This window comes from Diplodia seriata, assembly GCF_021436955.1.
Source record: "Diplodia seriata strain FDS-637 chromosome Unknown scaffold_11, whole genome shotgun sequence".
Lineage (NCBI taxonomy): Eukaryota > Fungi > Ascomycota > Dothideomycetes > Botryosphaeriales > Botryosphaeriaceae > Diplodia > Diplodia seriata.
The window spans coordinates 226,890-252,145 of NW_027117318.1; the positions used below are offsets into that span (position 1 = coordinate 226,890).

The following is a 25,256-nucleotide window of genomic DNA, read 5'->3' on the forward strand; positions in this document are numbered from 1 at the left end:
GGGTAGGAAGAGACGCCGTGACGAGAACGACGACAGGCTGGTGTCATCGTTATCGCCATTGAGATATGAGGTCTATGGAGGTTCTGTGCCGCCTCATGAGCAATTGTCTACGTACAGGGTGATTGGCGAGTGCTTTATGCTACCTGAATTTCACGGGGAGATGCACGGGGACATGTATGTTAGAAGTGGTATGGTAGATACTTTTGCACTCCTATAGATGTCAAGTGACGGGTGCAAAAATAGGGCGGGTGATCGGCGAGCTGCAGGGCGGGCGCACGAGTCAGGGCGGATCGGCCTCTGGCGCAGACGCTGGCGCATTCCACACGCGCGGGGAGTGGCCGTGCCGCAGACACCAGCATCCGTACGAAGGACTAAAAGATCGCGGTAGTGCATATCAGGCTCGCCAAGAGCATTCCACCCTCGCGCAGGAGGTGCTGTCTTTGGAGGCGATCGACCGTTTCGGCCACGACGGCAACACGGACGCCTGCCTAATATTGCGACGCGAACCTGTCAAGGGATATGATCCCGTAAACCAAACACCCTCCCGCCATCGATCCACCCCAAAATACCACCAGCCATGGCCCCGCCCCGCTCCAGCCGCCGCGGCCGCCGCGAGCCCGAGGACACGGAGCCAATGCTCGCCGCCTCCGACAGCGACACCGCCTACGAGGACGACGACGACCGCTTCGACGCCGCCAAGACCTCGACCGAGCTGCGCCGGGAGGACATGTCGCTGCTGGAGGAAGAGGAGGAGCGCGAGAAGCTGATCGCCCGCAGCTCGTCGGCCGCCAGCGCACGCAAAGGCCGCCTGGGGAGCCTCTTCGACTCGGCCGCGCGACGTAAGTCCACGAAGGAGCCCGGCCGCGACCGCAGGCGACACCTCCGCAGTGCCGAAGAGAGTCAACTCATGTATGATACCGAAGAAGGGGGGAGGCTGTCGAGTGCCTCGTCCAGAGACTCTTCCGAGGCCGACGAGCAGCGGTTGCGCGCCCTGCTGGGCAAGAAGAAGCGGGTATGTATATGTATCCTTACCGTGCTCGCTGAACGGGTAGAGCTCACATGCAACTGCAGTCGTCGAGGCCGCTTCTCCTGCGCGCCATCATCTACGTCTTCATCGTCATCTTGTTCTTCGTCCTGCTCTTTGCCGCGTACAAGGCATCCGGCTTGCGGCCGACCAAGCACTTCGCAACTATGCTGCACAATGGCACAGCAACCTTTGCTCCCACCACCATTCTCATCTCCCTCGACGGCTTCCGCGCAGACTTCCTCCAGCGGAACCTCACCCCGTCGATGCAGACCTTCATCAACGAGGGTGTCTCCCCACCGTACATGAACCCCAGCTTTCCCAGTGTGACCTTCCCCAACCACTGGACTCTGGCAACAGGCCTCTACCCTGAAGCCCATGGGATCGTTGGCAATACTTTCTGGGACCCCGAATTCGAACAGGACTTCTACTACACCCACACCGACGTCAGCATGCAGAGCAAATGGTGGGGCGGCGATCCCCTCTGGTCGACCGCCGAGAGCCAAGGCATCAGGACCGCTGTGCACATGTGGCCGGGCTCTGAGGCCGACGTTGGCGAATACGAGCCCGCTCACCTCGACAAGTACAACGGCTCGGAGAAGCTGTCGGTGAAGGTTGACAGGATCCTTGGCTTGTTGGATCTTCCAGGCCCAGACAGCCCGCACGCTCTGGGCGACCAGCCCCGCCCTCAGTTCATCGCTGCCTACGTACCCAACGTCGACTCAGATGGCCACAGGTACGGCCCGAACAGCACTGAGATCAGAGGGACCATCACCGCCGTCGACACCATGCTCGGAAACCTGTTCGAGGGCCTCGAGGCACGTAACCTGACGGACATCGTCAACGTCGTCATCGTCTCAGACCACGGCATGGCGACGACCGACGTCTCGCGCCTCATCCAGCTCGAGGACCTCATCGACACGAGCCTGATCGAGCACATGGACGGCTGGCCGCTGTACGGGCTGTGGCCCAAGAACCCGGACAACCTCGACCGCCTGTACCAGGAGCTCAAGTTCAAGGCCGAGCACAATCCGGCCATCGACGTCTACCTGCGCGACTTCAACATGCCCGAGCGCTACCACTTCTCCAACAACGACCGCATCGCGCCGCTGTGGATCGTGCCCAAGCCCGGCTGGGCCATCGCCACCAAGGACGAGTTCGACGTGGCCGAAGGCCTCAGGACGGGTGCCGCCTACAAGCCCCACGGCCTGCACGGCTACGACCACGAGCACCCGCTCATGCGCGCCATCTTCATCGCCAGGGGCCCCGCTTTCCCGCACCAGCCCGGCAGCCGGCTGGAGCCTTTCCGTAAGTTTTTTTTTTTTTTTTTCTCCTTCTTCTTTCTTCCATCTGCACGCAATTTTGCCAGCTCTGACTCGTCGTCACTAACTCGCCTTTTTCAACAAAAAAGAAAACATCCAACTCTACAACATCATCTGCGACTCCATCGGCGCCGACCCCGCCCCCAACAACGGCACCCTCCGCCTGCCCCTCAAGCCCGTCGGCCTGCACACGGACGTCGAGCCGGAGGAGACGCCCGAGGATCCGGAACCGTCTACGACTTCTTCTTCTTCTTCCGCGTCCGCGTCTGCGTCCGCGTCGGCAACGCAGGCGACTACTACCAGCCTGGCCGGCCACGTCTTGACCAGTGCCTCGTCTGCCTCTGCCTCGTCTACTTCTTCTTCTGCTTCGTCCGCTCCTTCTTCGGAGGCGACGGCAGCTCCCGCGCCGCCCAGTGACGGCGGCGATGACGACGAGGAAGGAAAGGAGGAGGGAGATGGTGAGGGAGGCGAAACGGAAGAGGAAGAGGAAGAGAAGGATTGGTGGGCGTGGTTCACGGACAAGGTCAACGCGGCCAAGGGCTGGGCCGTCGACGTGGCGAACAAAGCGGGCGACAAGGTCGAGGAGGTAAAGGGGAAGATTAAGGGTGCCGGTGGTGGTGGTGATAAGGGCGGGGAGAAGGAGGAGAGTTCGTCGTGATTGGGGGGGATTGCGCTTTTTCTTTTTTTGTTCTTGAAACTTAGATTGGGGTTGTTTGTTTGTTTGAGTAGATGGGTGGGGATCGAGGGCGTTTGCGGTGTTAACGGGACTTGTGGATTTGATACCCTTTTTTTTAGATACTCTTATTCTGAGAGATATTCCTTGCTCGCTCTCGATATTGCGAGTCTATGAACATTGAAGAGTACCGGAGTGCAAGACTGACTGGCTTATGAAGTTCAAGCATGTGTGTGATGACGCAACACGGCGGTGACGGGGAATTGTATATTTGCATTTGATTGTTTTGTTCCTTTTCGTATTTTCACTCCCCGCGCGCCTGCTATCGTACTACTGCGTGCGTCCATCGTAGAGCACACACGCAGCACGCACGAGGACATCATTTTCTCTTTTGGGGCTGAACCGGACTGATAACCCCGAAGAAGCTGGAAGACGGCTGACCTTGGCGGGGGAATATCAAAACCACGTCTTTCCCCCTCCCGCCCGGCCCCGACACTCCGTCCCGACGCGGAAAGATGCACCACACTGCCTTCTTTCTCTCTCCATCCAGTTCCTCTTTGCACTGCCCCTGCTCTTTTCCCCCCAGTAGTTTTGACCTTCGTTTTCTTTCAATAAGCCACAGATCTGGATTTTCCCCTCACACACACATTCCCTCCCTACTTTCTTTTCCTCTCTCCTTTCCTCACCTTGCTGCCGCGGCGCGCCGCCTTACGCGCATCACATCCCAACCCCACCCTCCGGATAAGAAAGAATCTAGCAAAAACGAAGAGGGAGAGAGAGAAGGAGAGGTTAAAAAAAAATAAAAGTGGGGGCGCGAAATATAACTCTCTCTTGTTCATATGAGATCATGGTGTGTGGTATCGAAAACATCCAAACTCCTCTCTGGCTCATTCTCTCTTTCTTTCTTCGCTCCTTCCTTCCTTCCTTTCGTTTTTTCCACCTCCATCCCTGCTTATTGTTTGTTTGTCGCCCGTCGTTTTTTCCCCCTTCCCCTTCACCTTCCCCTTCTTTCCATTCTCTTCAGCAACAACAACCCGCCTACGCCTTCGTCTTGGCCGCCGCCTGCGCCGCCTCCCTCCTCGTCGCGTCCTCGAGCAGCGCCGTGTCGACGGCGGCGCCGGGCAGGTGCACGTACCGCACCACGCTGCCGCGGATGAAGACGTTTTTGACCGAGCTCTGTGATTTGCGTGGACGGCATTAGCTTCTTCTTCCTCTCTCCCTCTGCTTTTCTACTTTCTCACGGGGAACAGTGATATAATATGTAGGGTGTGTTCTTTTCGTTTTTTTCGTCGTACCAGATGCGGATACTTGAGCTCCTCGACCACGTGGATGTCGTCCAGCTTGATGTTGAGGAACTGGTCGACCGACTTGAGCGTGCCGCGGATCGAAATGTCGTTTTTGAGCTCCACCGTGACTTCGTGATCGACGAGCGTCTTGAAGAAGCTGGGAAGAAGCGGTTGTGTGCGTGTTAGCTGAGGTTTCTTTTTTTTTTCTCTCTTTTCGTTCCTTGAAGGGGTGCGCGCGCGCGCAAAGCGCTTGTGGGTGTAGGGAGGGTTGGCGGTTGGCGACTGGCGCGGCGCTTCTTCTTGTGGAAGCGGGCGGGGAAGACGCGAGGGAGAGCATTTGGGAGGGTCGGGGGGAAGTGCGCGAAGGTAGGTAGGTGGGGCATGTGGGCTGTCCGCAGAGAGGCGGGCTTCGGGATTTGAGGCATGCCAGCAGCACGAGCGGAGGGGGGCCATTGGGCGTGGCGCGGGACTGGGCGCGCGGGTCAAGCGTACCTGAAGAAGAGCATGGCGGCGGTTGTGGTCGGAGGTAGATCGCGGAGGCGTGGTTGGTAGGAGGGTGAGGCTGGGCGCGGGCTTGCGGTCGTGTGGGTGAGGTAGCTGGTCGCGGCGGCGGGCGGTGGTGATGATGCACGCGCGCCGCAAGTCGTTGCCGCGGAGATGGTCCGTGCGCTTAGCTCTGCCCCGGCTTAAATTCCACGCATCACAGCCCTCTGCATCTTCTTCGTTCGCCGATTTACTTTTGTTATGACACCTCTGCCGCGCTATTTGCCGGGCTGTATCTGCCCTCTCGATAATAGAGTATCCCTCAATTAACTGCTTCGAAGCAGCCTGGGACTCTCTTTTCTCATCCGGTTTCGCAGAATTACACTTCTTAAAGCTCTCATCACAGCTCTTGCAGACGATGCCTAGATACGAATTTCTGTGCCCGTCAGAGCAAACTATTTTACAATTAACTTCGATTTCAGCTTCCGACCTCGTTGACTACCTCCTTGACTTCAGGTCTCAAAGAGCGCAAGGACATCGACAATTCCACTCTCCCCTTTCGTTCTCTCGAGTCTCCTGCCCTCTCTTCCCGTACCCTTCATCAACCTTATTCCATTGCGTCCCAAGACGGTTGGAGTAGTCGGTCAACGTTCGCTCCGACCAACGAGAATTGTTGTTTTTGACCCGCTGTGAACCATAGATCCCTTCAAATACAAAAACCAGCTTTGCGCATGTCCGCGGGCACCAACCTCTCCTCCATCGAGTCAACCTTTAATCCTGAAGCCATCCCTGACTCCAAGAGCCTCGATCGCCGGTGGCGCGAGGATAACCAGCATCCCGAGAGCAACAAACTCAACAACCCGCTCAGAGTATCCAAACACCTCCCACCCTGCGCTGAAAGCTAATGCTCTCGCCTCTCTCATGGCCTTGCTCGCTTCGAGTTTCAGATTAAAGGCAAGCACGGCGTCGAATATGTCGAGCAAGACCTTGGCGATGTGCGGGCGCCAGCCGCAGTTGAACTTCGTCAGCGTGGCGTCCAGCGACGTCACGAGAACTGCTCTATTTGAACACAGCTTTGCCCTTTCCCAAACCGCAGGATTCACCCAAACACCCTAGCAGACTTGTTCCTCCTATCCTTCTTCTGGATCTTGTCCCAGACTGTCGAAGGAGAGCGCCAAGCTGCTGCTGAGGTTACCGGCGTCTTGTGCATAGTCTGTTGCATGCCACTCCCGCCAGGCGGTCCTGGGTGTTCAGATTCCCTATTCTCGGATGGTGGGTTCAAGGCGGCTTCCGCAGTAGGTAGGTCCACTTGTCCTCTGTTGCTGATGTCATGGGATGGTCGGTTCCGGTTACTGCTCGCTTTCCACTGAGCGCTGTTTCCTGCCTGCCCTCCCCCCCGTCACTTCCGCCTCAACGCAGCCAGATAACGCCACCGCCCGCCCAAGCCCAACCGTCAGTGGTAGCGATGATAGGGGCCGAAGCGGAGCTCAGGATAGCCGCACCACTGTGCAATCTGTACGCATCGTCAGTTTTCGATGCAAATCCAAGGAGCAGCCCGCCGGATACCCAACTGTTGACCTCTGAATTGCACGCCTTGCCGATGCTTGTACGATGTCCTGTCGGGCTGGGATTGTTGTCGATGTGGCCGGCGGTCCTCCAGAGTTCCTTCCCGGCCGGTGGTCCACGCCTGCCCTGCACCACGCCCTCCATCCTTCCCGCCTTCCGCTCTTCTCCAGTGGAATACGCAGCAGCGGCCGAATCACTGGCCACATCTTGCAGTATATATTGAGCTGTCCGCCCGGTCCCAGCCATTTTCTTCTTCGTACCTCTACACCTGCTTCCAGGTACAATTTTTGGGATTTCTACTAACCCAGGTAACCCAGGCCCTCCCCCATGGACTTTGACTGAGCCTGGTGGCAGGTGGCCGGGGTACCTTGGTGATCAAGAAGACCAATGGTCCTGCATTGGGGGCCCTCTGCATTGCACACCGCAGTTGGCGTGTCTCCGTGTATCGAGCTTGACTCACTCGGACAATTTTTGATTTTTCCACACAAGACAGGTCTTGGTACCTCGATCTCTGTGCAAGCACTTGTGCTTTTACCTTTTTTTCGTTAGCGGCTTCGCCTTGCGCGGGACGTTGAGGAAGAAAATTGAAGCTCCCGTCGATCGGTCTTTTCATCTTCTGAGATGCACAGGCGCCGTGCTTCGAGCTGATGACAGTTGAGGGTTCCTGGTGGCTCAAAGGCACTGCTGCTTACCTGCCAGGGCCTTCACAGCAAGGGCCAGCCGACGAAGTCAAGAAGTCCATGACGGAGCTCGGTCTCGCATTTGCCAGTCTGGGATGGGTCGCTGAAGCTTCAGCCGCAGTCACACGACGGACATACGGTTTACTCGGGGCTGGTGGCTGTTCCCTTGTGCATCAAGCGACAAAGCTGCGCGCTAGGTCGCTGACGGTTCGACGACAGCTATGTTGTTCTCTGGGCCCTGAATGTGTGGCTGACTCGATCAACAGGGCGGAGATTCCCTTTTGACCGGCCGGTTGATTTGTCTTCCAACGCCTTTACGACGCTCTTGTCTCTCCTTGGCTGCATCCGCACAGTCGAACCCTCGAGGGCAAATGTCACCACTCCTCCTGTCTGGCTCGGTGCGTTCCAGGGAGGACGATAACATACATATTAAGGGCCGGGCACGAGGTGGAGACAACAGGTGAGCGGGAAGGTCGTGAGTTGATGCCGCCTTGGTGTCGGGATCTGAGAGCCAGAGACTACAGAGTGATGCATCTCTTCGAAGCCGATGGGCTGTGTTGATTCGGAGCTCTCATGTCGAGCGGTGATTTGTATTTGCCGGTCGGACTCTGAGGGATATAGGTCGTTGTCACAGACTCTGGGCTTGTCGTAGCCAGGACGGAGGGGCCTAAGCCGAAGCCCCTGGAGATTTGAAGCTGGGAGAGGCTGTTGCTTATATACTCATACGTCGGTGAATGTGTGGTAGAGGATGAAGAATTATTCGATGCTGCCTGGCGTTGGACCATGGTCGAGCTGCAGAAGATTTGGGAACCACGGGCCGGAAGTCTTCTTCGTGTACCATTCGATTCATTTCTCGATATCTAAATAAAGGCTACTGTTTGCCAGAAATCTCGGGCCACTCTTGCTGATTTCCGTTGCAATTGAAGAAGGAGTTGGAGTTCAGCCTCCCTGCGCAACGACGGCCAGAGGTTTGCGCAGCCTGCAGATGGCTTCATCGCTTATCGTCAGGTGCACGAACCTCAGCGAGGGGCATCTCACGATGTTTACAATAGCGAGCACGGCGGCGACTGCCGCAGCCGAAGGATGGATAGTGTTTGCAGACCCTGGACCGCTATGTTTCGCACAGCTATAAGTTTTCCCCTCATGCTGTGCGACGTCGGACCATGCAGGCAGGAACAGGGCATCGCGCCCGCGTTCTTTTCTCGGTGCCTTGCAGTTTGCGGCGGGCGGGCAATCTCCCTCGCGCATGCACGTTTCCAAATAGTACCTGCGTCGAGGCGGGCGGGCGCTTCTGAAACACAACACGGCGGACAGGCGACCAAGCGGGAAGGAAACGCGTGATACCGCGGGAAACGAACAAGACCGTGGTCGGCTTCTCGCGCGCCAGAGCACGGCTTAGGCGGAGGGGTAGGTAGAGCCGAGGGGCTACATTTGGATCGCGTGCCGTCTGACAGGCCTGTCGCCCTTGGTGCGGCGGTTAGGCGTCGGCGGTCGGTCCGGTCGCGTTTCCGAACCAGTCAGGCCGGTTGATCGCTAAGGCAAGCCGCAGCGCTGGCACCGAGCAGGGCGAGTCTGACTGCGGTCTTTTTTCGTGGGCTGGCGCGGGGAGAGGAGGAGCTGAAATGCAGCACGTCAAATCGAATGGTCCGGATTCGCGCGGACCCGCGTGTGCGGCGTGGGGACGGCAAAGGCGGAGAGGCAGCGAGGCAGACGGGAGGCGGAGGCAGAGGCAGAGCCGCCAACCCTTGGCCCGCAGCTGTTTCGGGCAATGGCAATCCACGGCCAGTCTCAGATCAGGCCGCCCACGGGGTCCATGACGCCGGCGCACAACCACACGTCGAGAACCTCTGCCTTCTCCCCACTTTTTTCGAGAACGTCAGGCCCCGGCCTTGGGGGTGGCTGTGGGCGAGGCATGATGTGAAGAGCGGCCATCTTTACTCCAAACGCCCGCCCTGGAGAAACGACGATCGATTTGGGGCGCGCAGCATCAGGGGGGATCGGCTCTTGCCCTCGCCGGGATGCCTGCCGGCCATCATCTTGGGGGGTGAGATTGTGAATGGTTGGCCGTGGCCTGGATTGGGTGTGGCGATCAGCAGTAAGGCGCGGCTGCTTGCCGCACGTCTGCAGCACGACCGCGGCGATCGCAGTCAGCAGCCAGTCACTCCGTTCGGCGGCTGCAGGAGCGGCCAGAGGCACGCATGATTGCAGGGAAGGCGCAGGGATGACAGCGCGTCAGGGCCGCGGGCGACTGAGGTACCGGCTGCTGCTTCCTCGCCGGACGTGGCCAGCTGCGCTCTGGCTCCGGCGCTGGCGCTGGGCTGGCGCTGGCTCTGGCGGAGACACACCACTTTCCCGCGGGCTAGCATGGCCTTGTTTAGCACGCGCCCTGGGTGACGTCTTCCCGTTCTTCGTATATCTCCACCCGCACGCCGTTCCGCCTTGCGCCCAGCCGTCATCATCCAGCTCTGCAACTCACACTCTTCGTCAGGCCGGCCTGATTCCTTTCCAATTTCACCCACTGCGCCCTCACTGATTCAATTCCACTGTCTTGGACCGCGTCGAAAAAGCCTCACACCTCTTCTCGACGTCCTACAAGATCCAATACTTCTCCTGACAATCATCCACACCACTACCGCAAACCCCCCATCGAATCCTTCACCGACCAACTCTACCCACTCGGCCAACAACTTAAGAAGCGGCCCACGCCTCTGCTCCGAAGCCTCCACGTCCATCCTCCAACCTTCCATCCACAACCTTCAACCAACACCAAATACCCTCGCCCACCATGCGCTTCACCACCGCCTCCATCGCCCGCCTCGTGGCCACGCTCTTCCTCATCTCGTCCGTCACCGCCGTGCCTGTCCCCGCCACCACCTCAGCAACCGGCCTGAGCGCCGCCGGCCAGGAAGGAGGCGCCGCCGACGCACGGATCGCCGAACGCGACGTTTCGTCATCATCCACCCGCGCTGGTAAGCTCTCTCCTATCACTATCTCTTCCATTCTCCCCACAAAAATACCGGTTCGTGTGCCGGCGCTTCCACAACGCCGCATGATCAAGAAGCGCCGCCGTCCGGGCATGTCGCGCTCAATCGCGCCATACGTCATCATTACCTCTGCAGACCCAAGAATGATTGGACTAACGCGAGCCCTGAACCAATAGACACGGATGCTGCCGCCGCTGAAGCGAAGAAGCGCGAATTCACCACCACCATGTTTGCCCTGAAGGACCGCCTGTTGATGAAGCGCCTGCCCAACCCCGAGCCGGCGCCCGCCGAGCCCAAGCGCTTCACTCTCGACGACTTCACCACCATTGCCGCCGCCAACGAGAAGTACGACGGCCTGCGACCCGAGGGCGCTGGCTACGCCGGCTTGAAGCAGCGCGGTTTGCCCGGCTGGTCCAGGATCTACTGAAATGGGCCCTAGCGTGCCTTGAACGGTCTGGCACCGGACTCATGAGACGATCAAGAAAAGACTTGTATTTTATGGCTTTCATGTTTTTGCGGGATCCGGGTTGGGCACGGCGTAATTGGCCCACTCTCATTCTCTCGCTTTTCTTCGGCTTTCGACGACGATACCCTTCAGCGGAAACGATACTGGCGTCACCGGGTCTGGTTCAGGGTCTTCCCGCAGAATTACTTGCACTTTCTTTTTGTTGACCACGGCGGTCGCTCTTTGCTTCTTTTCCCTCATGCTGGCACTCTGGCTGAAGCCACAAACCCCGGTACGGCGACTGCTGCACGCGAAGAATCTTCACGGAGCAGCGAACCAATTGAGGAGCATCCACTCTTCGTCACCGCTACTTCCCCACGTTATCCGAAACATTTATCGACCTGCCCAAGCGCAAAATCGATTTAATCACGACGGCAAGCCTATTTCTCGGAAACACAAGTTCTCGGCCTCGGCGACACTTGTGTTCTTTGTCCGAGACACGCATGTCCGAAAGGGGAGCATCCAAACCGTGCTCCGTTTCACAAAACGTTGCAGGGAGATTCGCGTGGCACATCAAGCCAGCCACCACGCTAGAAATGGGAGGGGAGGGATTTAACATGTACGTCGCGCAGCAACGTGGCGCAGGGCTGTATTGGGACCCTGAGAGATGGGACCCATGGGTTTGAGTCACCGCAACCAATGGCGCTGGATTACCAATGCATGACTTGACCGATTTTGGTTTGGTTTCAGTCTTGCATGGGAAATCACTTTTGCTGATGGGAGGTTGAATTGGAGGGATAATTCACGACAATGGCTTAAGGACGACAACTACTCTACTATCGAGTGTCATAGTTTTGATCATTCGAAAAGCTTCGAAGTGATATGAAATAGAAACCAAAAACTACATCAATGTACATTCTCGCAAGCACACAGTAGTGACGAAAGAAGAAGTCTCCTGGCAATGCATCCGTCGACGAGGCGACGTCCGTTCTTGCGCGGTTTTTCGGAGCCCGGGTGTGAATCATGTCTCGATAAGAGAAACAAGCTTCACACCCAAGCTTTTTTGGTTCGCAAATTGCACACACCGGTGGTCGCCCGACGATCATCCTCTCTTGCCTCACAGCCTTGCCTCTTCCGCCCCTTGCTGCAATCACCTCATCGGTCGTTTGGGGATCTTCATCTTCCCCGTGCGCACATAATCACCCACCAACATCTACTATAGCTTCCCCGTGCGTCCATTCTTCTTCTTTCCTTCTCCCGTGCTCTTCCCTTCGCCCCCTTCGCATCGCCCAGCCCCACCACACATCTGTTGTCGGTGAGTGATGAGCACACGAAAAGAAGGGCCCAGACAACCCGTTGGAAGCCGATCGGCAAATGGGTCCTTTGTTCCTTTCTTCCTTTGCGGTGTGTGGTACGGATACGTGAAAAAGGGAACGAACCGCTGGTCCGTCCGTTTGGTCCCTGATTCCACACGCCGGACTCCCCGCGCGCTCCTTGGACCCCTTCTTCTTCTTCTTCTTCTTTTCCTTCGTCTTTCGTCATTCCCGCCGCTTACGCTTTTTCCCCCCAACGACAGACGATGGTTTTTGTTGGTTCTGCTTGATTTTATGCTCTCCTTTTTCTTTTTTATTCTTCTTTTCTTCTGCAAAGGGTCCGAACGACTAAGGCATGAATAAGGTGCACGAGCATGGAGGAGCGAGCGCACGCACGCACGCACGCACGCATGCACACAGACACACCTGCACCTTTTTCCCGCTTGTTCCCCACTTAGCGTGGGGGAGGAAGAGGACCAACGTAGTAGACACGTAGCAAGCAAGACCAGGCCACGAAAGCCACGTCAAAGGGAAGGAAATGTATGTATGACAGAAGGTATGGAAAGGGTAAAAGTGGAGAAGGAGGAGAAGAAGGAACGAGGAGGACGGGGGAGAGGAGGAGAAGCAGACGACGAAGATGTCAAAGCCCCCTCCTCCCTCCTCTTCCCCGAGAGCTGCCCGCATGCCACGCACACACACACACATAACGGTGAGGTCACAGGCACGGGAACACACGCCAACAATGCGTCTTTCTCGTCGCGACGGCATGTGGTGCAAACACCAACCGAACCCGACCCAACCCAACCCAACCCCCTTCGATCTTCTCACCCACTGTAGGTCGTTCGTCGACCTTGCGTCAGAAGGACGCACATCAAACCGCACCACAACACAGACCAGATACCCCCGCACATGCAACCACAATGTATCTCGCACACATAACCAAACTCCCGCCCCCCCTCCCCCAATCATCCCATCATCAAGACAGGCAGACAGACTGATGGTATGATGGGTGGTGGTAGTAGTGTTGAGATACCCCAACTCCGGCACGTACGGCTCACCCGCCCACCCCGTCGTCGTCGTCTATCACTCAGATCTGCAGTGACCAACCGACTGACCCACGACGACCAAAAAAAAAAAATTCCGTTGGTTGATAGAAAGCCTTCTCAATTCTTCTTTCAAGGACGCCAGCCTTTTTTATTTTCCTAAAAACCGCAGAAGGCCCAAGAAAAGAGGAGAAAAAAGCAGAAGACCGAACGCGCAATTGTAATAAGCGTGTGGTGTGAAAATGATTGCAATGCGTGTTTTGCTCTCCCTAAAAACTCCTTTTTCTTTCTTTCTTTGTGATGTGTGTGTGAGACATATCGGGGAAGTCCACACATTCCCTCCTCAGAAATTACATCTGCCCTTCTTCTTGAAATCTTCAACTTCATCGAATCATATGCACATGTATCCAAGAAAGGAGAAACCGAACCCAACCCAACCCAACCCAAACCGAACCGAACCATACCCCCCAAAAACATCCATCATCGTCAAGAAAAAAAGAAACATCAACAGCATGCCATCATCCCATCATTCACATACATCGTCATCCCCTCCCTTCTCCTCCTCCTCCTCTTCCTCCTCACAACAAGCAAGAAAGAAGAAAATCAATCACTCAAAAACCCTTCCTCGCCCACCCCTCCAACCCCCTCCACGCGCAAACATCGCCGTCGTCCTCTTTAGCGACTGCGCCCTCCTCCAGCGCCTGCGTGACGCCCTCGCCGAGTCGGTCTTCTTCTCCCTTGCCCATCTCGGCCTGCAGCTTGACGAGCCACTTCTCCCACGCGCGGGCGGTCGCGAGGCCGGCGAGCTCGCGCGCGTCTTTGGTGGAGCCGCGCTTGTTGTTGCTGTTCCGCTCCTCGTCATCGGCGGAGGGGGAGGAAGGGGAGGAAGGGGAGAAGAGGGTGTCTTTCGGCGGAGGGGTGGGGGGGACGGTGATGGTGAGGCCATGGCCGCCAGTAGTAGAGGGGAAGGGGGCGTTGACGATGCCGTCGAGGAGCGAGTCGTTGCGCTTGTGCTGGTTGTTGTGGTTGTGGCGGCGGTGGGGGAAGACGGAGAAGAAGGAGGTGGGGGAGAAGGGTTCGACCTCGCCGTTGGGGCCGATGGTCTTCTCCTTGATGTCCTTGCTGTTGTTGTTGTTCTCCTGCGACGGGCTCTGCACGTGAAGCGAGCTGCGCGGCGAGTTCAGCACGTCCGGGTGCCTGCTCTTCGCCACCGCCTCGTCGGCGCCGACGCTCAGCGTTTCCGCCCACTTGGCCGCGGGCCGCGGGAATGGGGTCGACGTCCACGCGCGGCGGACGTCCTTGGCGGCGAAGCCCGCGCGCGCGAGGCGGGGCAGGAAGGAGCGGGTGGGCTGGGCGTCGTAGCCGCGCGTGCGGAGGTTGAATGCGAACTCGACCGACACCTTTTGCGTGTGCGAGCCGGCGGCGGCGCGCATGACGTCGGCATCGAGGAGCGAGAACTCGAGGTAGCCGCCCGGCTTGAGGATGCGCATGCACTCCTTCAGGCAGAGGTCGTACTCGTCGAGGCCGGAGGCGTTGCCGAGCTGGCCGGGGTTGGGGACCGGCTTGGTGGTCTTGAGCAGCGCGTACAGGTTGCGGGCCGAGACGACGTCGAAGTGGCCGTTGGGGAATGGCAGGGTCCAGTAGTTGGGCACCACCTTGTGGCGGTGGTTGGGCGGGCCCTCGACGTCGCGCTCTTCGCCGTCAAGCTTGACGACCTCTTCGGTCTTGGTGGAGACGGTGAACACGGAGGTCAGGGGGAAGTCCAGAGCGACTTGCCATGCCCAGTCGCAGACCGCCTGGCCACCCAGGTCGAGGACGCGAGTGGCGCCCTCGTCCCGAGAGTGGGAGAGAATCTTGTAGGCGGGGCTGGTAATGAGACGGCCACCGTGAAGTTGCCTGGAGGCCTCGAGAGCCCAGAAAGCCGGTCGCACGAGCTCAAGAGCCTGCTGCTCCTTCTGGGCCTTGGCGATCTGCTCCTTGTGCTCGTTCGGGTCATCAGTGTAGAAGAGAGACACGGGGCGCGTAGAAGGGATCTTAGAGTAGCCGCACAGCTCGTACCTGCCGAGGAGCAGGTTGTTGTGCCGCTTTGGTGCACAGCGGCGCTGCAGGTGTACGGCCTCAGCACGAGTCAGACGGTGGATGAAAGCATCGAACTTGCCAGTAGTCTCTCTGAGAAACTCAAGCGCCTCAAAGAAGGTAGTGTCCTTGGACAAAGTCTCTTCAGAGACCTTGGGGGTCTTGGGGACGACAAGGTCAACGAAGCGGACAGACTTCTTGGACGGGGAGCCGATGTCCGTCAGGGAGTTTCCCCTCTCGTGGCTGACAGGGCTGACGGGGCTGAGCATGCCCTCCAGCCAGTTCTCTTGGGAAGTGAGCCAGAGGCTGGTGCGGCTGAGGTTCTTGCCAGCAAGCTGGGCGAGTTCCTGAGCGTAGTGCTCGTTGTACTCGAACTTGGTTGCGCTTGGCTGAATCTCCATGATCTCGCCGACAGGGGACAGGAAACCGTCGAGAGCATTGGGGGTGGGCTCTGCGGCGCCAAAGTTGGCGGGGACTTCGACAACGTGCTCAACAACGTTGTCCGGACGTTCCCTCCAGGGCACGCCGTAGAAGTTTTCAGCGACGGATGTTGACGGGGTTTCTTCGCGCTTCTGCTGGGGAGGAATGCTCCAGGTGTGGCGGGCAGAGCCCTGCAGCGAAGAGAAGAAACCACCGGGCGAAGGAATGGTCAAGGCAGAGAAGTCATCCTCATCAGACCTGACATCCGACGGGGTATTTGTGAGATCGGTAGTGAAGATCCTCTGGACGGGGGCGGACAGGCGCTCGCCTCCGACGACTTGGGTCATCTCCGCCTCGGAGACGTGAAGGACCTGGTCCTCGCTCTCGGTGTCATCGTCACGGGAGATGTGGTGCAACGTCTCCATCGCAGCGGGGTTGAGTTGCACAGAGCCGGTCCACTCGCCCTTCTGACCTTGCTGGTCCGGGGTCGAGGGGCAGCTGAGGCGCTCCAGCTCTTCCGATGACAAGCTGCCGTCCAGGGACGGCTCGGCACTTGTGGCGAGGTCGTGGAGTTGGCGGGCGGCTAGCATGTTGAGAAGATTTTGAGCGGGAGTCAAAGCTGGCACGGGGGCGGGCGAAACTGCACTTTTCTGGAGCTTTTCGATGGTCGGCCACTGCGATGGCGACGGGATGACAAGAGACGGGTAGCGGTTGCGGCTAGACCTCGCGCTGGTGGTGGCACTGCACTTCTTGACCGAGTTGGAGCACCTCAGTGGAACCTCCTCCGTGTCTTCGTCGGTCATGTCGTACAGCTCGTCGAACTCGGGGTCGTCCCGTGACCGGGTCCACCGCGGCGAGCTCAGGCGCTCGGGAGCACGCGGGGTGAGCGGCCAGTTCTCCTCCTCGGCCTGGTCTTGCTCAGGCTGCGGGTTCTGGAGCGAGGCCTTGGGAGTGGGGAAGTCTTCGCTGTAGGTGGGCGACTGGTAGGAGGGCGAGATGACGGAAGCGCGGCCGGTGTAGCGAGCCCACTGCTGGGTGAGGTTCTGGGCGAAGTAGTCCTGGTAGATGTGGGGGATCTGCGGGGATTCCTCGATTATGGTATTAATGGTTGCTCTCCGATCCAGCGGAGAGGCGCGTGGTGCGGGCGGGCAGTAGGTGGTTGCGGGCAGATAATAGTTCTCCATCGTGTCGGTGGTGGTGCTGCTATGTATAGGCTGAAGCGTTTGAGGTACCAGGACCCGGGATGCACAATGGGGCTGAGAAATGGATTATTAGACGGGCAATAACCCGGTCCGATCAACAGACAGTAACGCGAGAGGAAGGCTCCGGTCAACGGAAGCGGAAGCGACAAGAAAAAAAAGAAACAAAAGCTCAACGCGGCACAGCGAAGACGATGGTCAACATCCGGGGAAGAATGGGATGGGCCCTCTAGGCGCGCTGCGGCGCAGTGTACCTTAAGAGCGCACGACTCGGTGGCCCGTGAACCGGCAGCGGTCAGTGGCGTATTGGCTGCAGGGGTATGCTTCTTGCAGGCGCCATGGAAGCGGTGGACAGGCAGCGGCAAAGGAAGAGGCTCTTCGGGCGCTTGGGCGTGATCACGGCAGCACGACGTGTGCGTCAAGCGAGGGCGGGCGGCGGTTGGCTGGGGCTGAGATGAGCGGGCCAGTGGGCGCGGGGCGTGCGACGTTTCCAAGGCGTGGGCGAGTGAAGAGCGTGGTGGTGAGAGCTGGCGATTGGACAGCAGCAGCTGTAAGCGCCGGGCGTCCGTGCTGGGCCGGTGTTATTTTGGGTCGCTGGCGCCAGTGTGGGGCGCCCCGGCCGGGACACGACCACGCTGGCTGGCGCGAACCTCTTAAAAAAGCCGGCTGCCTCGGTCGTGCATCGCAACAACCAATTCGGGCGCGTGTGTATATTGCTGCCATGCGCCGCTGCTGCAATGCCACGATATAGAGCGGGGGGTTTGCCCGTCCTCGCTTCGTCCGCAGCGCGAACACGTTGCCGCCTGCGAGCTTGCTCCATCCACTTCCCCGTCTCGCTCAGCGTTTCGTTCGCACTCTCTCGCGAGCTTGAGAGCTTATCAACAACCTTCGCGCGACCTGCAGCCTACGCTTTATTGCTGGACTTTGGGGAATCGGCGTGCCTCGGTCGCCGGGGTCAAACAGGGTAGGGTCGATGTTTTGGAGCCCGCGGGTCTGGAAGCGTCATCTCCCTTGTCCGACTGTACTATGTCTGTCCAACGACGTACTCTATACAAGCGCGCGCAGTCGGCCGGGCGGAGCTGTGGGCTACCACCACACACCACCAGCCGTGGCCAAGCAAGGAAACGCATGAATGTTCAAGCTAATCATTGCCTGTATCTGAACTGTTTCCTTTCTGTTTGGTGTCACTGCGATGCTTTGCTTCCCATCCCATTATTGGTGCGCCCTCACAGCGGATCAAACACGAAGCGGCCGTCTATCTCTCTTGGCTGAGTTACTGCCTCCTACTTTGCCTCGTACTCTGCCAATAGCAATGTGATTCACTCGGCACTTTCCGTTGAGACCACCATCATCTACAAGTCATGGCATCTCAACGCGCGTCCATGTTTGACGTCTGCAGCTGAGGCGTCACAACCCACAATAGTGCCCAACTTATTTTTACTCAATATGCATCTCGGTGTTCTTTCAATCATTTGCCAGAAGAACTGCGTTGTGAGTGGCAAAGCTCCTGTGGTTCACGGCGAACTGGCTGCCGAACGGCACAGCTCACGGTAAATTCATGTCCAGAGTTCTACTACCTTCAACTTGGAGATTGAGAGGTTTCTCAATCATCTAGTCGGTGCACATATTTAGTACTTCGGTTTTGTCAGTAGACTTATTAGCGCTCAGTGTTGTTCAGTGTTGCTTCAAAGTGAGCCCAACATGGTGCAGGTGCGTACCTCCCGTTTTGTTGCGACCACGTGGTTGTACCTTCCATTCCCATTTCTACAATCCCCAACACGCGTCACCGCCCAGCTGCATTACCTCCTCCACCTCACCGCCACAAGAGCTCATCAACCACTCGTCATGGACTCCAATGAAGGCGTGCCGACAGCGCCGCTTGCTCTACCTCATCTCAACTTACGATTATCGAGGGGCGCATTTTGTTATTAGATCCAGAATGGTATTCAAGGGGAAACGGATTCGAGTTGGTTTGGAACCACTGAGAAGGAAAAACAAAACTCCACATTTAATTACTTTAGGGGGGAGCAATGGAAACGAACATGGTTGCTGATCTGGACATCAGAAATTTTTTTTTTTCCTATCACGAGAGTCGACTCTATAATGTACCTACTTGGTTGCATAATTCGTATACACAACGTTGGAATGGTATCACTTCATTCCCGACTTCCCGATCCAGTTCACACGAGATTTTGCTCGCGGGATGCCACTTCCAAGGCAGTTCACGGTGTCGCGGTTTTCTCCCTCGGGTGCGTCGGCGTCCTCCATTTCATGGTCACCCTCGATATTGCGGTCTTCCTCCTCAGTTTCGTGGTTGCTCTTCTCAACCTCGTTGTCATCTTCGTGGTCTTCTTCAGTTTCGTGGTCTTCCCCCTCGGTACCGTGATCTTCCTCATCAGTTTCCTGGTCCTCCTCATTTTCGTCGTCATCCTCGTGGTCCTCGTCCTCGGAATCGTTGTCATCCTCGCTTTCGGTTCCCAGTCCTGCCCTGAGTCTTTCGATCGCATCTCGAATGTTCCTGATCTCCTCATCCGCCAGTCGAATGCTGACTTCGTCCATGAAGACGTCGGTGGAGGGATGATGGGATCCAGGCTCCTCCCCGGTTTGATCGATTGTGGCTGGGTATCCTGCCTTCCATAACTCGAGCTCCTCGATCTTTCCCTCGAGGTCGAGGATCTTGATGCTTCTTCGCGTGAGCCGCTCGTCAGACTCACGCTGTCGAAGTCCTTCCGTATCCATAATTGAGGTGTTGCGAGGTTTGGTGGGGAAAGAATGCTTCAAGTGTACGTGACGATGTGTGGTGAACGGGAGGAAAATGAAAGTTTCAAGTGTACGTAAAGATGTGTACGTAGAGATACGGACGTGATGATGTGTACTCGGAGATGTACGGTGGATGGAAAAGGTAGTCGGTCGAAGAAGTTGCGTTTTATCCATGGAAACCGACCGGCGTGACTGCCCTCAATCCCACAGCATCTCAGCCCCGACAGAAGACCGACAGCAAAGAGCGCGCCGAAACGCTCAGTCTCCCGGAATTGGTAACCCCAGGCATCGCAACCGAGCTCCAAACCAAAGGGGACGAAGGCTCCTACACAGCGGAGAAAATCAAGAGGGCAAGCTCATCCCCCACCCACCCCACACTCAGCGCCAGCATCACTGACAACATCCCGGGGAGAGGGAGAAAACAAACAGGAATACATCGACCTCATGGTAGACCTGCCGCTCCACTCGGACTCGACCGAGGGCGACCACCCGAACCACTGCTACCTCCCGGCCGAGCTGCCCGCGCTCACCACGTTCCTGCACGACGCCATCGAAGCGCTGCGAGACAAGATGGAACGCTACCAGGTGCTGGGCGACTTGGTCAGGGAGATGGCGAAGCGCAACCCCGGCGTGGTGCCGTGGGACCGCGTCAGCTCGGAGGAGATACGCGCGCTGGTGGAGCTGAGGAAGTGCTTGGATTGGGATTTGGACGCGGTAAGGGAGCTGAGGCGGAGTGTTGAGGCGCTCCCCGAGACGCGGTTGGTGCAGAGCTTGAGGGATAAGGTTGTGGGGAGAGGGGGAGAGCAGGAGGCCGATCGTGAGGTCGAGCAAGAGGTCGAACAAGAGGTCGCACAAGATGTTGGAGGAGAGTTCGAACAAGATTGGAAACGGACTTTACGGAGGGTCGAGGAAGAGGTCGGGGAAGAGGTCGAGGATGAGGGGAATGAGGAAGGGGGACAAGGCGGGGAAGATAAGGATGATGAAGGGCCTGATGATGGTAAAGGATCTGGTCATGGCGAAGATTCTATTGATTGAAGCGATACGGTAGAGTAGGATTGCTCTGGCATGCTTTCGCTACCAGTACGTGGATTCATAGTGCTGGAGGATTGGGGAAGAGGCTCAATCGCTATAAGGTAGCCTAACAAACAGGCATGTCTAGATCAGAAATGTCGACTTCTGTCTTTTCCCCCTCGAACTTGAAGATAGAATCAACAAGAAAAACATCGAGTTGAGCTCTTGGGGCCCTGTGCGTCTCCTACCATTACAAACAGCAGTCTTTCTGGGCCTCCAAGGTCCATCCCCCATTGCATCACGGCCGATTTCGATGAATTGACAGCCAAGAGCGATTGGCTCACCAATGAGAGTGTTTAGGCAAAAAAGAGAGTCGTAGCATGGAGCGTGACGGCGTGATGGCCGAAGAGCTCCGAGAGCTGCCCCACCACCCCACCGACGTCACATCGCTCTGCAAACTCCTACACAATTCCTCACCACCACCACCACCACCACCACCACCACCCTCCACCACCCGCACCTACACACCGCTCGACGCGCCTCCGAAACCGCTCCTCCAACCCGACCGCTTCCGGACCCGCCCGCCCTCACAACCACGCAACAATGTCCCCGCCAGCGATAATAGCACCCTCGATCCTGTCGGCCGACTTCGCCGCGCTCGGCGCTGCGTGCGCGGACACGATCGCGCAGGGCGCCGACTGGCTGCACGTCGACATCATGGACGGCCACTTCGTGCCCAACATGACCTTCGGCGCCCCCGTCGTCACCAAGATCCGCCGGCACGTCGACCCGCCCAAGGAGGCGTACGGGCGCGGCACGTTTGATTGTCACATGATGATTGCAGAGGTACGTTAGGTGGTTTTCCTTTGCGGGGAGAGGGGAGGGAGGGGCGGAAGACTTCTGGTGGGGAGGAAGCGCGCGATGATGCGACGAGAGAGAAGGAGCTACGGGGGCTGAGGGAGAGAGAGGGAGAGAGAGAGGGGGGGGGGGGGGGGGGGGGGGAGAGAGAGAGAGAGAGAGAGAAAGAGAGTTGCTGACGGTATCCGAATGCACACAGCCCAAGCGATGGGTCAAGGACTTCAAGGCGGCGGGCTGCAACCTGTACTGCTTCCACTACGAAGCCGCCATCAACTCGACCGCGGCCGACACGCCGTCGGGCACGAGCGACGCCAAGACGAGCCCCAAGGAGCTGATCCGCTACATCCACGCCCAGGGCCTGCAGGCTGGCATCGCCATCAAGCCGGGCACCCCCGTCGACGTGCTGTGGGACATTCTCGACAACACCGCCAAGGAAGAGGTGCCGGACGTAAGATCTATCTCCTATCATCACAAAACGAAAAAAAAAAGGACTGTTCCGTTGCTGACAAACCACGCCACCACAGATGGTCCTCGTCATGACGGTCGAGCCCGGCTTCGGCGGCCAGTCGTTCATGGCGGACCAGCTGCCCAAGGTCACCGCCCTGCGCGAGCGCTACCCCGACCTGCCCATCGAGGTCGACGGCGGCCTGTCGGAGAAGACGATCGCGCCGGCCGCCGACGCCGGCGCCAACGTCATCGTCGCCGGGAGCGCCGTCTTCGGCGCCGCCGACCCCGGCCAGGTGATTGCCAAGTTGAGGGAGGAGGTGGAGAGCAGGCGGAAGTGACTTCGACTTCCCGGTGGTGCAGGTGGTGGTGCTGCTTCTGTGGCGGCGGGGAAGCTGTGAGTAGCGTGGGAGGGGGAGGGGCCGAAAAAGTTGGATCTGCTGCTGGGCGTAACTGGGAGGGAGGGGGGCTGGCGTTGGGATCGGTGGGAGCGGGGAGATGGAGACGGCCTTTTTGTTTTTTTTTTTTTTTTTGGGGTGGTGGTCTGCTGGAGACCGGATGCAGAAGCAGCACGGAATCGTTAATGACAAGTCGTGAGGTCCGGCCCGTACGGCGACGAGAGACGGAAGACGGTGAAACGAAGCTAACCGACGTTGCTTTCAAGCAGTGATAGCTCTTTATATATGTATTACTGACGGCAGAGTTGTTGATGTGCTGATTGCATTCCGTCCATGTTGGCGCAGAGTGCCGGGATGCCATATACTAAGAGATTCGGCATAGCAGCTGACGGAAGATTCAAGTCCTTGAGGCTCACCAAACACAATATGCTCTTCTTGCATGGGTAGTTGAAGGCATTGCCTGGACGAATATGCACGTGTTCAAGACCGGCATTCACATCCAATTGAATCAACTACCCGCGTAGGTACGAGGCAAATACAGATTAGCTCAATTCTTCTATCACACACCGTGGTGGTGCAGGCGTAATCTCACTCGTCGTCTGTATTGTGCGAATCGTTGCTTGCTGTGCGGCCTTGAAAGGCGCCCTCGAGCATGCACTTGGGAAGAGGAGCAGCAAACACGCCAACATGATGAGAAGCTGGAACAAGTCCTAGACAGTACCAACGCTCGGGATATTTAAGACAAAACCACGATTGGTTCTCACAATGTTTTCAATGAGGCAAGCCCGTACTTCCTGAAGCATTAGGTGAGTTCAAAGCGTATGCATCCTGGCTTTCGGACGATTCCAGTTGTGTAAATAGTTACATTTAGTTTATCAGGCTCACAACGAGATACAGAGGTGAAGCAGATACGAACAGCAAAGGACTTGGAGGACGTCTAGAATCATTGCCTGCTCGGATGAAGTCTGGCAACGTCAAAGCTTCCAGGCAGCAAGACATGATCACCATCACTGGCCTGACTTCCCTCGAAGATGAGGGCTTCATTCAAGAATGAGATGCTCACCGGAACTCGTCACGCACCTTTCCAGCCGAGGTCTTTGTTCTGGTGTTCCGTCTTCGGAGACCTGAGGTAGGTACGTATCGTCTCGTTCGGAACCACGGCCACGACCCGACTTCACCCGCAACGCCACCAAAGTCAATTCGCCCCAGTTTCCCGGTCATTTCATTATCCAGAAATCAGCTCATGCTGGCGCCACCGACGCGACAACGTGCAGAGTACGAAAGAAAATGCCGAGGACGAGTGGAAATAGCCTCATCGAGATGGCCATTCCCGGGGAAGAAGAGTCGACCCCGGATCTGCCGTCTCCCCGGCCGGGAAAGCGAACACCCCTCCGCCGCCCCGCGGGTTGCATTATCGAACCACCACCACAAACCTTCCTTCCATCCGCCCAGCAGCAGCCGCCGCCGCCGCCGCTCTCCCCCCCGCGCCGCGCCGCGCCACCCTCCGACCCCAGACGGAAAAGTTGGTCCGAACAAAAAAAACCAAAGCCGGAAACCCACCTTGCGTCACCACCACGAACATCCCCGGCGGCGGCGGCGAACTGCGCGAATATTTCCCGACGCCCCAAGAAGAGTGTGTCAAGGGAAAAAAAAAAGAAAAGAAATGGGACCCACAGCGTGCGGCTCCGTCCCGATCTTCCCGGCCTGCCTGCCGTTGACTGTGCCACATGCAAAGGGAGGAGCAAAAAGAAAGCATGACGGCAGATATGTATAGTACGCAGCCGCATATACAGCGAGCGGGCTAACCGAGATATCCCCATTCGGAGGACGACAGCAGCAGCAACAACAAAAGACGACGCATGGTCACGATGCGAGCGCGTATGTATGTACGTACGTTACGTGCCTACCGATCAGCCGAACCGAGCCGCCGGCGGAAGGCGCGGGCTCATCTCATCCGCGCCCGCTCGCTCCCCACGGGCTCGCGCCGTGCCGCGTTGCTTTCTTTCTGTTTCGTGTCGGCTGCGCAGGAGGGGGCGTGCGAGTGGGTTACACGGCATGATGTAGGACGTTCCCCATTGGCCACAGAACCCTCCCTCTCTCTCTCTCTTCCTCACCATTACCCTCCCCTCCCCCCTCCCAGGAATAAAACGAAAATATCCCGAGAGAAAAAAGTGCTACATACACACACACGCGCGCGCCTCGACCCGGCCCCCCTTTGTCACCAGATCCCCCGGAGTGCGCGTGCTTGGAGAAAAGCTCATCAACAAAATCGTCAGGTGCAAAAGGGCCAACACAGTGTACATGTACATGTACATACTTGTACATCACAACTGACGGGGATCGGTGGCCCGATTGGAGGAGGGAGAGGATGTTCTAGACTTCCATCCCTTCTTTATTTATTCTTTTCTCGACTTCCCCTTCCGGTGTCTCCTGCTCCTTCCTGCCTGTCCTTCCCAGATGATTCATAAGCGCATGACATTTTTTTCAATCGAAAAGAAAAAAAAAGAAAAGGGAAAAAAAAGGGTCGCTTTCTCGTCGTCTCTTGTTGCCTTTCGGGCAAAAGCAGCAGCAGCAGCCTGCCCTGCCTGCCCCTCCACACCAGTCCTACCTTAGGGGAGGAAGTAATTTCGCTTCGCTCTAACTCTTCTCTCTCTCTCTCTTTGTCTGAGGTTCCACTTGTCTGCGCCGCATTTCGCGTTCGCCCGCTGCTGCGGGACGAGAGTGGGGTGGGTGTGGAGAGTGGAGAGTGGAGAGCAAAAAGAGTGGATGATGAACGGACGGACCGGGGGTGGGAAGCTGCCGTTGCTGAACTGCCGCCGCATGCGTGGATACCGGGGTGTCGGTGGTGCCATATGTCTTGGAAAGAAAATAAACCCGCGTGCATGCGTTGCGTGCCTTTCGGTAATAAGAACATACGAGCGGAAGTGGGTCCGATGGAGACTGACGCTCTCTCTACTCTTCCACATCATGCTCTGTATGTACTACGCGCTTTCAAGAAATTGCGATGACGACGATGGTCCCCCGGGGCGCGGCGCGCGCTTTGCGAGAGAGAGGGATCTTCACGGTGGGGTAGGTGGTGCGCGCGTGGACTATCGTTGTTTTGCGCCTCGTTGTCAATCATGTGGAGGGGCGGGGCGGCGATGGACCGATGGAATAGCAAGAGAGAGAGAGAGAGAGAGAGAGAGAGAGAGAGAGAGATGTGGTTTGCTACACCACTGACGTCCTCTTCCCCATTTCCTCTGTACTCTCTTCCCTGCGGCACGCCGGAGAT

At 57.6% G+C, this 25,256-nt stretch overlaps 7 protein-coding genes across 7 annotated transcripts; 4 read left to right on the plus strand and 3 right to left on the minus strand.

The window, feature by feature from the left end:
- Positions 1-577: 577 nt before the first annotated feature.
- SLS55_009800 (uncharacterized protein) lies at positions 578-3,004 on the plus strand (the record flags this gene model as incomplete). The annotated part of the gene is made up of 3 exons (XM_066781194.1): positions 578-1,012; positions 1,072-2,332; positions 2,436-3,004. The coding sequence occupies 3 exons, from the start codon at positions 578-580 to the stop codon at positions 3,002-3,004; spliced, it is 2,265 nt and encodes a 754-aa protein (XP_066628196.1).
- Positions 3,005-4,057: 1,053 nt separating this feature from the next.
- LSM2 (U6 snRNA-associated Sm-like protein LSm2) lies at positions 4,058-4,811 on the minus strand (the record flags this gene model as incomplete). Its single annotated transcript, XM_066781195.1, has 3 exons — positions 4,058-4,195; positions 4,315-4,462; positions 4,798-4,811. The coding sequence occupies 3 exons, from the start codon at positions 4,809-4,811 to the stop codon at positions 4,058-4,060; spliced, it is 300 nt and encodes a 99-aa protein (XP_066628197.1).
- A 5,008-nt stretch (positions 4,812-9,819) lies between these two features.
- On the plus strand, positions 9,820-10,445 carry SLS55_009802 (uncharacterized protein; the record flags this gene model as incomplete). Its single annotated transcript, XM_066781196.1, has 2 exons — positions 9,820-10,003; positions 10,195-10,445. 2 exons carry the CDS (start codon positions 9,820-9,822, stop codon positions 10,443-10,445), a joined length of 435 nt encoding a protein of 144 aa, XP_066628198.1.
- A 2,985-nt stretch (positions 10,446-13,430) lies between these two features.
- Positions 13,431-16,499, minus strand: SLS55_009803 (uncharacterized protein; the record flags this gene model as incomplete). Its single annotated transcript, XM_066781197.1, has 1 exon — positions 13,431-16,499. One exon carries the CDS (start codon positions 16,497-16,499, stop codon positions 13,431-13,433), a length of 3,069 nt encoding a protein of 1,022 aa, XP_066628199.1.
- A 2,166-nt stretch (positions 16,500-18,665) lies between these two features.
- On the minus strand, positions 18,666-19,253 carry SLS55_009804 (uncharacterized protein; the record flags this gene model as incomplete). Its single annotated transcript, XM_066781198.1, has 1 exon — positions 18,666-19,253. One exon carries the CDS (start codon positions 19,251-19,253, stop codon positions 18,666-18,668), a length of 588 nt encoding a protein of 195 aa, XP_066628200.1.
- A 465-nt stretch (positions 19,254-19,718) lies between these two features.
- SLS55_009805 (uncharacterized protein) lies at positions 19,719-20,309 on the plus strand (the record flags this gene model as incomplete). The annotated part of the gene is made up of 1 exon (XM_066781199.1): positions 19,719-20,309. One exon carries the CDS (start codon positions 19,719-19,721, stop codon positions 20,307-20,309), a length of 591 nt encoding a protein of 196 aa, XP_066628201.1.
- Positions 20,310-20,888: 579 nt separating this feature from the next.
- Positions 20,889-21,928, plus strand: RPE1 (RIBULOSE-phosphate 3-epimerase; the record flags this gene model as incomplete). Its single annotated transcript, XM_066781200.1, has 3 exons — positions 20,889-21,131; positions 21,343-21,591; positions 21,668-21,928. The coding sequence occupies 3 exons, from the start codon at positions 20,889-20,891 to the stop codon at positions 21,926-21,928; spliced, it is 753 nt and encodes a 250-aa protein (XP_066628202.1).
- Between the last annotated feature and the right edge of the window lie 3,328 nt (positions 21,929-25,256).